Source organism: Tachyglossus aculeatus, chromosome 22 (assembly GCF_015852505.1).
Source record: "Tachyglossus aculeatus isolate mTacAcu1 chromosome 22, mTacAcu1.pri, whole genome shotgun sequence".
Classification (NCBI taxonomy): Eukaryota; Metazoa; Chordata; class Mammalia; order Monotremata; family Tachyglossidae; genus Tachyglossus; species Tachyglossus aculeatus.
This window is the reverse complement of record NC_052087.1, coordinates 26,349,483-26,361,500: the sequence shown is the minus strand read 5'-3', so window position 1 is coordinate 26,361,500 and position 12,018 is coordinate 26,349,483. Positions and strand designations below refer to the sequence as shown.

At 43.2% G+C, this 12,018-nt stretch overlaps 1 protein-coding gene across 1 annotated transcript in view; it reads right to left on the bottom strand.

The window, feature by feature from the left end:
- Positions 1-12,018, bottom strand: part of EXT2 (exostosin glycosyltransferase 2) — a 145,912-nt gene that overhangs the window by 38,342 nt on the left and 95,552 nt on the right. Inside the window, exon 9 of the mRNA XM_038764274.1 lies at positions 8,329-8,518. Within this exon, the coding sequence (XP_038620202.1) occupies positions 8,329-8,518 (190 nt within the window). The remainder of the gene's footprint in view (positions 1-8,328; positions 8,519-12,018) is intronic.

The window sequence follows — 12,018 nt, the reverse complement described above, 5'->3', positions numbered from 1 at the left end:
CCACAGCAAGTACACATATTAATCAATAAAGAAGGCAGCACCAGGACAGTCCCATGGGACCACTGGGACTCCAGGACAACAGACAGTCTGCTCCTCTGTTTCCAACAAAAAAACCCATTTGGCTTTGGCTACTATTGTTAAGTACACATATTTGCCCCTGCCAGCTGTTTTTTTTTAGCTTTGCATACGGTATTACAGTCAAACAGCAAGCAGGTTTTCCCTTTGGTTATGTCCAGATATCCCAATGTTATACTGAAGACAAGTCCCCTGAAAACAGAACAAATCTGTCCTAACTACCCTGCCTAGTCTTCAATTTATAGCAGTGGATTTGGGTGGGAAGGAGGAGGCTGAAGTAGATGGAGTGTGGGGCCTGAAAAAAAAAAGATGGAATAAATCGTGAAATTTATTGCAAAAGTAATCGTTGCAATTTCCTGCTTTGAGATTGGTCTAGGGAGTAAGAAAACAGCTTTGGCCAAATGGTTTTCGACTTGGTGGTCTGGAAGCTTATTATCAACATTACAAGGAGTCAGAGGCCCAAGCTGGATTCCCAGTTTCTCCATCAATTCCTTTCAGGTGAAAGACGTTACCACTTACGAGAATGTACTTTGGGGGACTTCTTAGTTCCCCCCATGCAACAGCACTTCCTCTATTTGATGAAGTTAAAGTACTCCTAGTCCTTCCCTGACATATGCTTTCACCTCGCTCAACACAGCCTGAACACTTCGCTCCTCTAACACAAACCTACTTAATGAACCTCAAGTTCAGCTCTCTTGCTGTCAAGCCCCTGCTCATGGCTTCTCTCCAGCCTGGAACTTCCACCCACTTCATACCTGACAGTCCTCCACTCACCCCATCTTCAAAACCCTACTAAAACTATATCTCTTCCAAGAATCTTTTCTAACTGACCTCTCATTTGTCCACCCTCTCGCCATCCTTTCTGCATCACCTATGCACTTGGGTCCATACCCTTTAAGCACTTTGATATTGACCCCACCCTCAGCACCACACCACTTATGCACATATCCCTATACTCTCCCATTTCCCCGCCTGTACTTTATTTTAATGTCTGCTTCTCCCACTAGACTGTAAGCTCCTGGACATCAGGGATTGTACCTACCAACTCTATTGTACTGTACCCTCCCAAGTTCTTGGCCCACAAGAAGAGCTCAATAAGTATAATGATTGATTGATGGATGGAAAGTCGGTCCAATAATGCAAGCCTGTTTGCCCTTCACTTTTGGCCAATACAGTTCTTCTCTAGCATGAAAATCAAGTTCTTGCAAAACCCCACATGCAGGAAAACTTGCCCAGGAGTCCTCTCAGTGGACACCTCCTCACATGCCTACAAACAGTTTCTTCTGATACCATGGTATGCTTGTGTTCATGTGTGCAGAGTCAGACACTGTGACAACTACTGGGAGTGATTTCTTCCATGTGGGGTTTTGCATGGCTGCAACTCTTGCCTTACAAGAGAATTGGGTGCATTGACAGAGGTGAATGAATGGTGTTGAAATCAAAGCTTCTCAAACCAGCAGACGACTCTGTAATGCTGCTGTGGCTGCTGATAATGATGTTGAGTCATCATTCGCAGTCATTTATTAGGTGCTTATAATGGGCTAATAATAATAACGGCATTTCTTAAGTGTTTAGCACATGTGTCAAACACTGTCCTAAGCACTCAGGTAGAGACAAGATTATCGGATGGGACACAGTCCCTGTCCCACGTAGGACTCAGAGTCTATGGAGGAGGGAGAACTGGTATTTAAACCCCATTTTATATATGTGGAAAGTGAGGCACAGAAGTGAAATGACTTGCCCAAGGTCACACAGCAGCCAAACGGCAGAGCAAGGACTAGAAGCCAAGCCCCCAGATTTCCGGGCTCATGATCTGTTAGGGCCATGTTTCCTCTCCATTATGCACTGAGAAGAACAACTGGACATTAAGATACTCCCCCTACACCAAAAGGGATTCACAATCTAAAGGGGGAAGGCCAGACACATGAGAGAAACTAATCAGACCACCCAATCGAGGACCTCTGCACCCTAATGATAAAAGCGCCACAGGCTGTCCGCACCGGGCTTCTGTCTGCCGTCGAGACCTACGATTACATATCTCTGAGGTTGGGGACATCAAATAGCACACCAAGAATGAAGTGGAAGCATAAGTCTGGAGCATAATAAAAAGGAAGTAGAGATCTCTCCAGGTGGCGTTTTTATAAAATGAATTTGGATTTCAGGCTCTAGCTGAACAAGCGAGGCTCAACCAGGCCTCGTCAGCTGGGCCATGAAGACACTGATGAAGAAACATTTCCCACAGTCAAATAATAACAATGTGGGAAGCACTTCCAGGTTTTCAGAGAAATTCTCTGCTGTCCCAGAAGTTGACCATCTTACTTCGAGAAGAGCTATGTGGTAGCCACATGCCAGAGAGTGAACGAGTGTCGATGCTGGAGTTTTAGCAACTGGGTTTGTACTTCTTAATCCTATGCTCTGAATTCATTCCCTCTATCTCTTCCTCCTTTCCCCATCTGAAATGAAAACAGCTCGCCCTTGTAGCTCTCACATCTTTCTGTGAAGTAGCAGCAAACGAAATAGAAATGTCATCCTCCATTTGCCAAGAGTAATCCAGAAAATATGGTTTCTCAAACACACTGCTGACTTTATGAAAAATAAACAGCAGGGCAGGACGGCTCGATAACTTCACACACTCTGAGCTGCTACCTTCAGTTCAAAGGGAAAAAGAACTGGTTGTGTCGGTCCAAAACAGACAAAAAAGACTAAGTACATTGATGAACTGTTTTCTCCACGCCAAATGCCAACAGAGATGTGTGATCTAATGAAATTTTTCTCCAACTTGGCTAAGTTGCTAAAAAGTGTTCAAGTTGACTGATGGTGACCCTAGGTCCATCATCCAAAGCTTCAACACAAGCAAAACCTCAGGCCCAAGAAACAGTCTTAGCTTCTCGTGCTGTTGCCAATCACATACCCTTCTAGTAGGGACCAGGTTGCTTAAAGCATGCTTGGAATGCCAAGCCGGAGACAGCAGCATTTAACACCTGAGCTGATGCCAGGATGTGGCTCCTTTCTTCCCCCCAAACCAAAAGTAATTCCACTTTCCCTGGAGTCCCTATTGGTCTCGACTCCTCCCAGCATCCAGTAGCCATAACCTGGACTGAAAACCTGGACCTTCTGAGGCCTTTCCAACCTCACCCTTTAAAACAACTCAAACACAGGACCTGATTAGAACATATCTGAAATGTGCTCCCTGACGGTTTCCTCTGGTCTAGGGCCGGAGTCCCAAGCAAACACTCTCTGTAGTCATCGGGTTTGGGAATGAGAAGCGATAATGGGGAGGAGTAATCTTCCATTTCTTCTGACATAACTCAAAGCCAATGTGATGAAAGTCTGGTGGAAATTTCTATTGCCTATCCTATTTACTTAAACTTCAAACCCAGCAGTTTAGACATAAATGTAACTGAAAGAAGAAAGTATTTGGTCGAGTGGAAGAGTGAAAAGAAAAAAAACAGAAAGCAAACATTTCTGCCTACACCAATACTCCCGGCAGCAGACACGTTAACCACAATATTTATTTTCGTAAATGTAGAGAAAGTGAAAAACATCACTTTTGCCTCTAATATTTCAAAGCCTTGGACTCAATTTTTTTTATTACTAATGCTGTACATGAAAAATCAGATGCATTTTCTGGCACAAGGGTGAGAGCTGACAGCCCCATTTACCAACTGAACAAACACCCTACTGAAGATTAAACATGGCTCATGTTCCGGCAAAACAACCACATCTCCAGAGCCAACACCATGGGTCTAAAAGCTGCTGTTGGGTTAAAAAAAAAAAAAAGAAAAGAAAAGGAAAAAGATCTATTTTTAAATGTGTCAAAATACAGGCCTCGCTGCATGAAGAGCATTTGTCCCCTCGAGTATAAAAATTTATAAAATCAAATCCACACATACTTACAATTAACAACTATCTCTGCATTTCATTACATAAAAATCTCTACAGAAAAAGACTTGATAAGATACATAACTCTACATCAATCAGACAATTCTGCTGTTTCCTAGAGCTCTGCTATGGACACAAATACATAAAGAAATAGGGGGAAAACGAAACGTTCCACCATCTCCCCTGATGCTTGCCAGAAGTAAAAAGACCAAATTAGTAAATCACATTTAATCCTAAATTCCAGTGTAGATGCCAAGATCTTGGAGGGAGCAGAATAGAAATTATTTCCAGTTCTGGATGTATCTACTACTACCTTGAGGACTCACCACCAAGGACAGAAGAACCCAGTCAGTTTAAGTGAAAAACTGTTTTAAAATGATTTCTAGGATGGGTGTGTGTGCCTGAGAAGGGTATGTGGATGTGTTAGGGTTAATCTGGTGGACAACAAGAGTCATAAGATTACCGTGGATCCCAGCATGCTCAGTCATTTACATGACAGGATCACTTAAGAATACCTCTCATGGCTGTACAATGGTTAAAGAAAACCACCACAGAGAAAATCAGACAAATCTTACACTCATGAATGGAGAAGGGAAAAACTACTTTAAAAATCACTTCTTAAAAAAGTGACCTTGGGCAAGCCACTTAACTTTCCTGTGCCTCAGTTTCTTCAACTGTAAAGTAATAATAATAATGATGATGATGGTACTTGATAAGCACTAACTATGTGCAAAGCACTGTTCTAAGCACTGGGGAGGATACAAGGTGATCAGGTTGTCCCACATGGGGCTCACAGTCTTAATCCCTATTTTACAGATGAGGTAACTGAGGCACAGAGAAGTTAAGTGACTTGTCCAAAGTCACACAGCTGACAATTGGTGGAGCTGGAATTTGAACCCGTGACCTCTGACTCCAAAGCTCGGGCTCTTTCCACTGAGATGTTCTCCTACCTACTTATACCATGAGCTCTATATGGAACAATGACTGTATCCAACCTGATGAACTCACATCTATCGCAGCACTTAGAACAGTGCTTGAAACACATTCAGCACCTAACAAATACCATAATAATACTAATATTGACAATTAAAACTGCAGCTGTTCTCCAGTGCTGAGGAATTTCATAGAACAGAGCCCTTCAGAAAATAGAAGATGTCCCGTTGAATCAATCCACTCTCTCCAAGATCCTAAGAGAAATAATAACCTCTCTCTGGCAGTGAGACCCTATTAGCCAGAACTTTTAAAAACACTTCCATCAGGAAGTAAGGAATCTTCTCGGAGCAGGGAAACTAGATGGATTGCCTCATACACTCAAAACTATGCTTCTCCTCCAGCTCGGACCAGAAATCCACCATTGGCTGCTTTAAGGGATCGACCGAGCCAGATTTACTATAATCAATTAAAAGAGAAGAGCCATAAAAGTGCAGATACTACCGTGGGGCAATAAACTAGACCTTATCGGTGACAGTGGTGCACATTACAAACATCAAACTCATTCTTTGCTCTAATCCATCAGGAACTTCCTGGCTTTAATAGGCTGAAAATGGCAGAAGCTTTGAAGTCTCCAGGATTAGAATCAGTATTAGACAGACCAAATGAGAAACTAAATGCAGGTGGTACGTACTCTATGAGTCCGAATTAAAAACAAATCCAATTAATCAAATGGGCCCTCCCTTGGCAGTTCGGCAGGAGATTAGAGTGCTCAAAGTGTTAAAAATAAACAAAAGGGAAGGAGAGAGGCGGCGGGGAACCAAGCAATTAAAAGAAGGCCAGTGGCAGGCTACAGGGAGTACTAATTTCATAGAGCGGTACCTGAGGAACCAAAGCGGGGTATGCCCTCCTGAACTTCTCAGTCAGAGATTCCACTGCCCCTTTCGGAAGGCCCAGACAAAATTGGAGTATAGATAAGGAAACAAAATTCCCTACAAAATGAATGTGCTTTAAACTGGGTTTTTATGTAAATACTCATCTGGGATCCCTACAGTCTAAATTCCTGATAGCTGCTCTGATCTGCCTGGTGTTTCCTAAGCCTTCACTAACCTCCAACTACAATGTACTCAATGGGCCCTGGTTTAAGTGGACACATGGAAACTACAGCTCTGCAGGGTCAGGCCTGTGTCAGGCCAGCACCAAGAGGAATCCAGGAGGGAGAGGACTGGCTACTTTTCTGACGTCCCTTCAGCCCTGTGACTGTAGGTGTTTTGAGTAAAGGTCTGGGGATGCCACTGAACCGAAGTGAGCCCAAGCTTCACTTTTGAGGGGCTCTGTCGGATATAAGCGGTGGCTCTGGACTGCTGACAGCCTAGTTCACTGCTGACAACTCTTGAAGTGACACCTACGCCACTGCTGCTGCAATCTAGTAGGCCACTGCTGGTTCAACTCGGGGTCGCTTCCAAATTAGTAGTAATAGTATGTTATGTGCTTCAGTGTTTATCACTGTGTACCACTGTACTAACTAAGCATTGTGGTAGATATAATAATAATTGTGGTACCTGTTAAGTGTTTTACCATGTGTCAAGCACTGTTCTAAGCACTGGGCTGGATACAAGATAATCAGGTCGGACATATTCCCTATCCCACATGAGGCTCACAGTCTAAGGGGGAGGGAGAGCAGGTTTTTAATCCCCATTTTACAGATGAAGAAACTAAGGCACAGAAAAGTTAATTGACTTGATCCAGGTCACACAGCAGGCAAGTGGCAGTCAGAATTAGAACCCAGGTCCTCGTAACTCCACTAGGTCATCCTGCTTCTCTTGGGCAGACCTCAGCTGGAGTACAGGGTTCCGTGTCCAACTGGCTAGAGCCCAGCGGGGTGGGGATTTCCAGGTGACTCATGGCCTTTGCCCATGTTTGATATTTGTCTCATCTGGTTCAGCGAACAATGGGACTTTGGTGAAGCCTTCATGGGGAATGGTATCCCACCACCGAGGACACGAACGCAGTCAGCTCACTTGGGTGTGCAATGTTAACATATCTTAAGTAAACTGGAACTTAGGTGGCTATTCATCTTATTTTTTTTGTTATTTTATGGTATTTGTTAAGTGCTTACTATGTGCCAAGGAAATGTACTAAGTGCTGGGGTAGACACAAGATAATCAGATTGGACACAGTCCATGTCCCACATGGGGCTTGCAGTCTGAATTTCCATTATACAGATGAGGTAACTGCGGCAAAGAAGTTATGTGACTTGCCTAGGGAGACAAGTGGTGGAGCTGGAATTAGAACTGAAAGAGCACGGCGTAGTGCATAGTGCATGGGCCTGGGAATCAGTAGGTCATGGGTTCTAATTCTGTCGCCATCCTTGTCTGATATGTGACCTTGGGGAAGTCACTTCATTTCTCTGAGCCTCAGTTACCTCATCTGTAAAATGGGGATTGAGATTGTGAGCCCCATATGGGACAGAAATTGTGTCCAACCTGATTTGCTTGTAATAATAATAATAATAATGGTGGTATTAAGTGCTTTCTATGTGCCAAGCACTGGGGTAGATACAAGGTAATCAGGTTGTCCCACATGGGTCTCACAGTCTTAATCCCCATTTTACAGAGGAGGGAACTGAGGCACAGAGAAGTGCCCAAGGTTACACAGCAGACAAGTGGTGGAGTCGGGATTAGAACCCACGACCTCTGACTCCCAAGCCCGGGCTCTTTCCACTATCCACCTCAATGCCTAGTACAGTGCCTGGCACATAATAAGCGCTTAACAAATATCATAATTAATTACAAACATTATAATTACTAATGATAAATTAAAGAACCCAGGTCCATGCTCTTTCCATGAGGCTAAGCCGCTTCTCACTTTGATTTTTAAATAATCAGACTCCCTCTGCCTTGGCTCCTGTAGATGGGTCCCATAGTTTAGAATCAACACTTGGATATAGAGGGACATGGTGGGGGGGTGCCTGGGTTGGGGGGCAAGGGGATGCAGAGGCTCTATAGCAATGGAGAGGGTCACTGGTCTCCCCACTGCATGCTTGGCATCCACATTAATAATAATAATAATAATAATAATAATGGCATTTATTAAGCACTTACTATGTGCAAAGCACTGTTCTAAGTGCTGGGGAAGTTACAAGGTTATCAGGTTGTCCCACGGGGGCTCACAGTCTTCATCCCCATTTTACAGATGAGGGAGCTGAGGCACAGAGAAGTGAAGTGACTTGCTTCTCATTCATCCTACAAACTTCTGCAAAGATCCTTTTTGTGTGCACTCTTATGACACCCCTACTTACATAACTTAAGTTGCAATAAGTTACATTACAGGTACAGCAAAGGGGGATCCACAGCTCTTTAGTTAGCCCCCAGGCTGAATCAAGTTAAATGCAAGCCCAGCCTGTTCACCACAAACTCAACTTCCCTTTCTCGTTCTTACCTTCTGGGGGGTTTTTGTTCTGGTTGTTCCAGACGACGAGCAGCTTGGAGAGGCTTGGCACCTTCGATACCTCGGTGATGACCCTAAAAAGGCTCTCCACCCGGTCGTAGGTTAGGACGATTGCCGTGAAGCCCTGGGACTGTGGTGGGATAAGTGGGAGGAACAGGGGATTGTTCACGCTGCTCCATTTCTGTAGAAGAACAAATAATATAGAGTCAAGACACAATTCTGACAACGGGTCTCTTCCTCACCATCAAATCTTCGAGAGAGAGGGGCTCCCTGCCCACCCCCAGTGCCCACGTACCCTTCTCGCCCGCTCACATCCTAGAGGACAGACCTCTTTGATGATGCACAATGTTGAAAGAAAATACCCTAACGTTCCTGATGAGCAAGTTATTGCTATTCAACTGCAACTGACCAACAGGGAGTAGAAGCCCGAAACCTGAGATGCTCAAAAATCTAACACTAAACACAGACAACATTGATCGCTAACGGTAAGGGATAGGTCCGGGTTACGATAAAGATGAAGGACCAGAGATAGGAAGAGATGGGCTATTTAGCCCATGGCTACTGGGGGTTACGATGTGGATCTGTTTTTTGTGGGGGAGTCACACTTCTTAACAACCTAGGTCTTCGGCTTTTAATATTCTAGAATCAACACTCCTGATGTATCAATTCCCACCCATATAGCTTTCGGTAAAAAGTGACTGGTGATACTAACCCTTTCAGTCTAAGAATATGATACATAAATCTTCCCTCCCACAAAATCACTACCACTCAGGAATCATCTGAGAATGAATTTTTTTCTTCTGTGAATTTCTGTCTTACATTTCTTTAGGGACTCCTAAAATGTATGAACAAAATACCTAAATCATTTACCTCCCACTGATTTCTAACCACCTTGGGGGTGTATATTAAAAGGTAATAGTTATATATTACATAACAAATTAGGAGAAAGCATGAACTTAAAACCATAACTGCTTAAATATGAAAGAGAAGTGGAAATTCAGGAAGTAAAACAAAATTTCTGAAGGAGCAATATTTGAGCAAATATGGGCCCAAAGATCTATTCTGTGTTGCTGGGGTTTTTTATCTGGTCCACTCCACAACTACTTGAAATAATTCAGCTCATTTTTCCTTGACTGCTTAAATTCTTTACCTCCCAATTCTCTCACAGTTTCCTTTAAGGGGCTTCAAAACAAAATAGCGATGACAGCTGATATGATTTCATGAAACTTCTTTCAATTTTTCTACAGAAATCTCCCTTTCTCTCACACACAGGGCTGAGTCTGGAGATGAAAATGAGGGTGCTCGAGGAGAATTTTGCTTAAACCACAAATGCCCTGCTAAAGATCCCTATACCTCAGTTCTGGGAAAGATCACTCTAAAGGAAAAAGAAAGAGTGAAAAATCTCAAGGACTTCTAGAGGGAGGTGGGCAGAAAGAACGGATTATGGGAAGTTTGCAGTTCATTTATCCTAACTTCTCTAAAGCTTGGGCCTGCTGAAGGCCCTTTATCCTTTATAGTCAAATTTGGCTCAATGAGGTAAAGCCCAATTGGAAATGCCACAGTTTAAGGGGGGAAATGGAATGAAACACACCAAATATATAATGCTGACACAAAGTGGGCACATAAACAAAATACTGTAAATACTTTCACTAACAGAAGGAGAAAATATTAAAACTCCAACAAAACTAGGTTTGTTCTTTAAAGAAACAAAAAAAAAGAACAACCCTCCAAATACAGTTACTCCATTAAAGAGAGGGGGAGAAAATTTCCCTGAAAGATGCAAAGATCGATTTCAGAAAATCATTCCACTGGAATTTTAAGTGGGGCGCCCCTTGTAAGACTCAAGGGCTCTGATTTCAAGGAGTTGCCAGGCAAAGGGAGCCAGATCGGCTGGCAAGACATATGGCACGCAGCTCGGTTCTCATTGTGGGTGCCAATCCTGTTCTGGGGTCTGAGGTGCTCAGCTTTTTCCCTCCAGGCCCCCACGTTCAGAGCAAGGACAGAAAACCAAGAGGAAGCAGAGAAGGGAGCCTGCTGACATGCACATGGCTTTTGTAGGTGGGGCTGGAAAGGTCAGGGTCTGTTCAGGAGCCTGGCTTGGAGGAAAAGGACTGAAAGCCTTATAAGTGACTGCCAAGGCTTTTAAATGAGCTACAGAAACACAAAACAACAAAGCACAATTGTACACGTTTGAAAAGGCAAATTAAAACAATAATAGCCAGGCCCTCAAGCCACCACCTCCTGCTTTGGCCTAGTGGAAAGAGCTTGGGCCTGGGCATCAGAGGACCTGGGTTCTGATCCCAGCTCAGGCACTTGCCTGCTGTATGACCTTGGGTAAGTCATTTAACTTCTCTAGGCCTCAGTTTCCTCATCTGTAAAATGGGGATTCAGTATCTGTTCTCCCTCCTACTTAAACTGTGAACCACACGTGGGCCAGGAACTCTAACCAATCTGTATATACTGTATCTACCCCAGCACTTGGCACATACTAAGTGCTTAACAAATTCTATAATCACTATTATTACTATTATTATTATGAGACAAGTTCTAGCTAATGTCTTAGAGGAAGTCTAGCCTAGAGGAGACAACTAATTGTTAATGAGAGGGTCTTGAGTACAAGTGAAACAACAATAACAATAGAGTTTAGTCTAAACTCCGATGGTGTGATTCAGGCATTTTTAAGTTTTGAAAAACTCATTTTGGCTGTCTGGATGATAGCAAGGGCCCAAACCTTAATGATGAGACTAAGGTAGTCCCAATCTTTTAGATATTTCCCCTGCATCTCAGTTATAATATTCAGGTGTGGTGGACTTGAGTGCTATCATTTCTCAAAGTAACCGAGACTGCTAAGAGTTATGAAACAAAATAAATTCACCTTCCACAAACTCAGTTCTCTGATAGTTCTAGAATTATTTTTGAATAACTGGTCACACGAAGCCTCCTTTTTTGAAAAACACCAGGTCTTTCACATAAGGTTCTCTACAAAACATCCTATCATCCAAGTCCTCGGCACACATACAACTGTCAGTGATAGCATAGTGAGAGGCAAATAAAGTCTGACCAATTCAGAACAGGGCAAGGGTGAGATAAAGTACCAATTTACTCTTCCACCCCTTACTCCCTCTTCCCCACACCAGTAGTCCCCTCTGCCTCACTGGCAATTGTTCAGCTGAATCCCAAAGCTCACTGACAATATTGCAAAGATGTGAGGTAATTATCTGGTACTTTCAAAACCCTAAGTATTTTGAGTAGGATAATTCTGAGTTAGGCCATTCCTGATCTGTAGGAATCTCAAAAACTAGGGAGGTTTGAGGGACTCTCCCATGCCCCAGTTGTTTTCTAAGTGAGTCTCTCAAGTGGGATGTTTCACACATTCATTCATTCATTCATTCAACTGTATTTACTAAGCACTAACTGTATGCAGAGCACTATACTATGTTTGGAAAAGTACAACACAACAATAAACTGTGACATTCCCTTCCCACAACAGGCTCACAATCTAGAGGGATAATGGTATTTAAGTGCTTACTATGTGCCAGGAACTGTACTACATCCTGCAGTGGGTCTTAGTACAAGTTAAACTCAACAATAACAATAGAGTTTAGTCTAAACTCTGATCGTGTGATTCAGGCATTTTTCAGTTTTGCAAAATTCATTTTGGCTGTCTAGATGATATCAGGG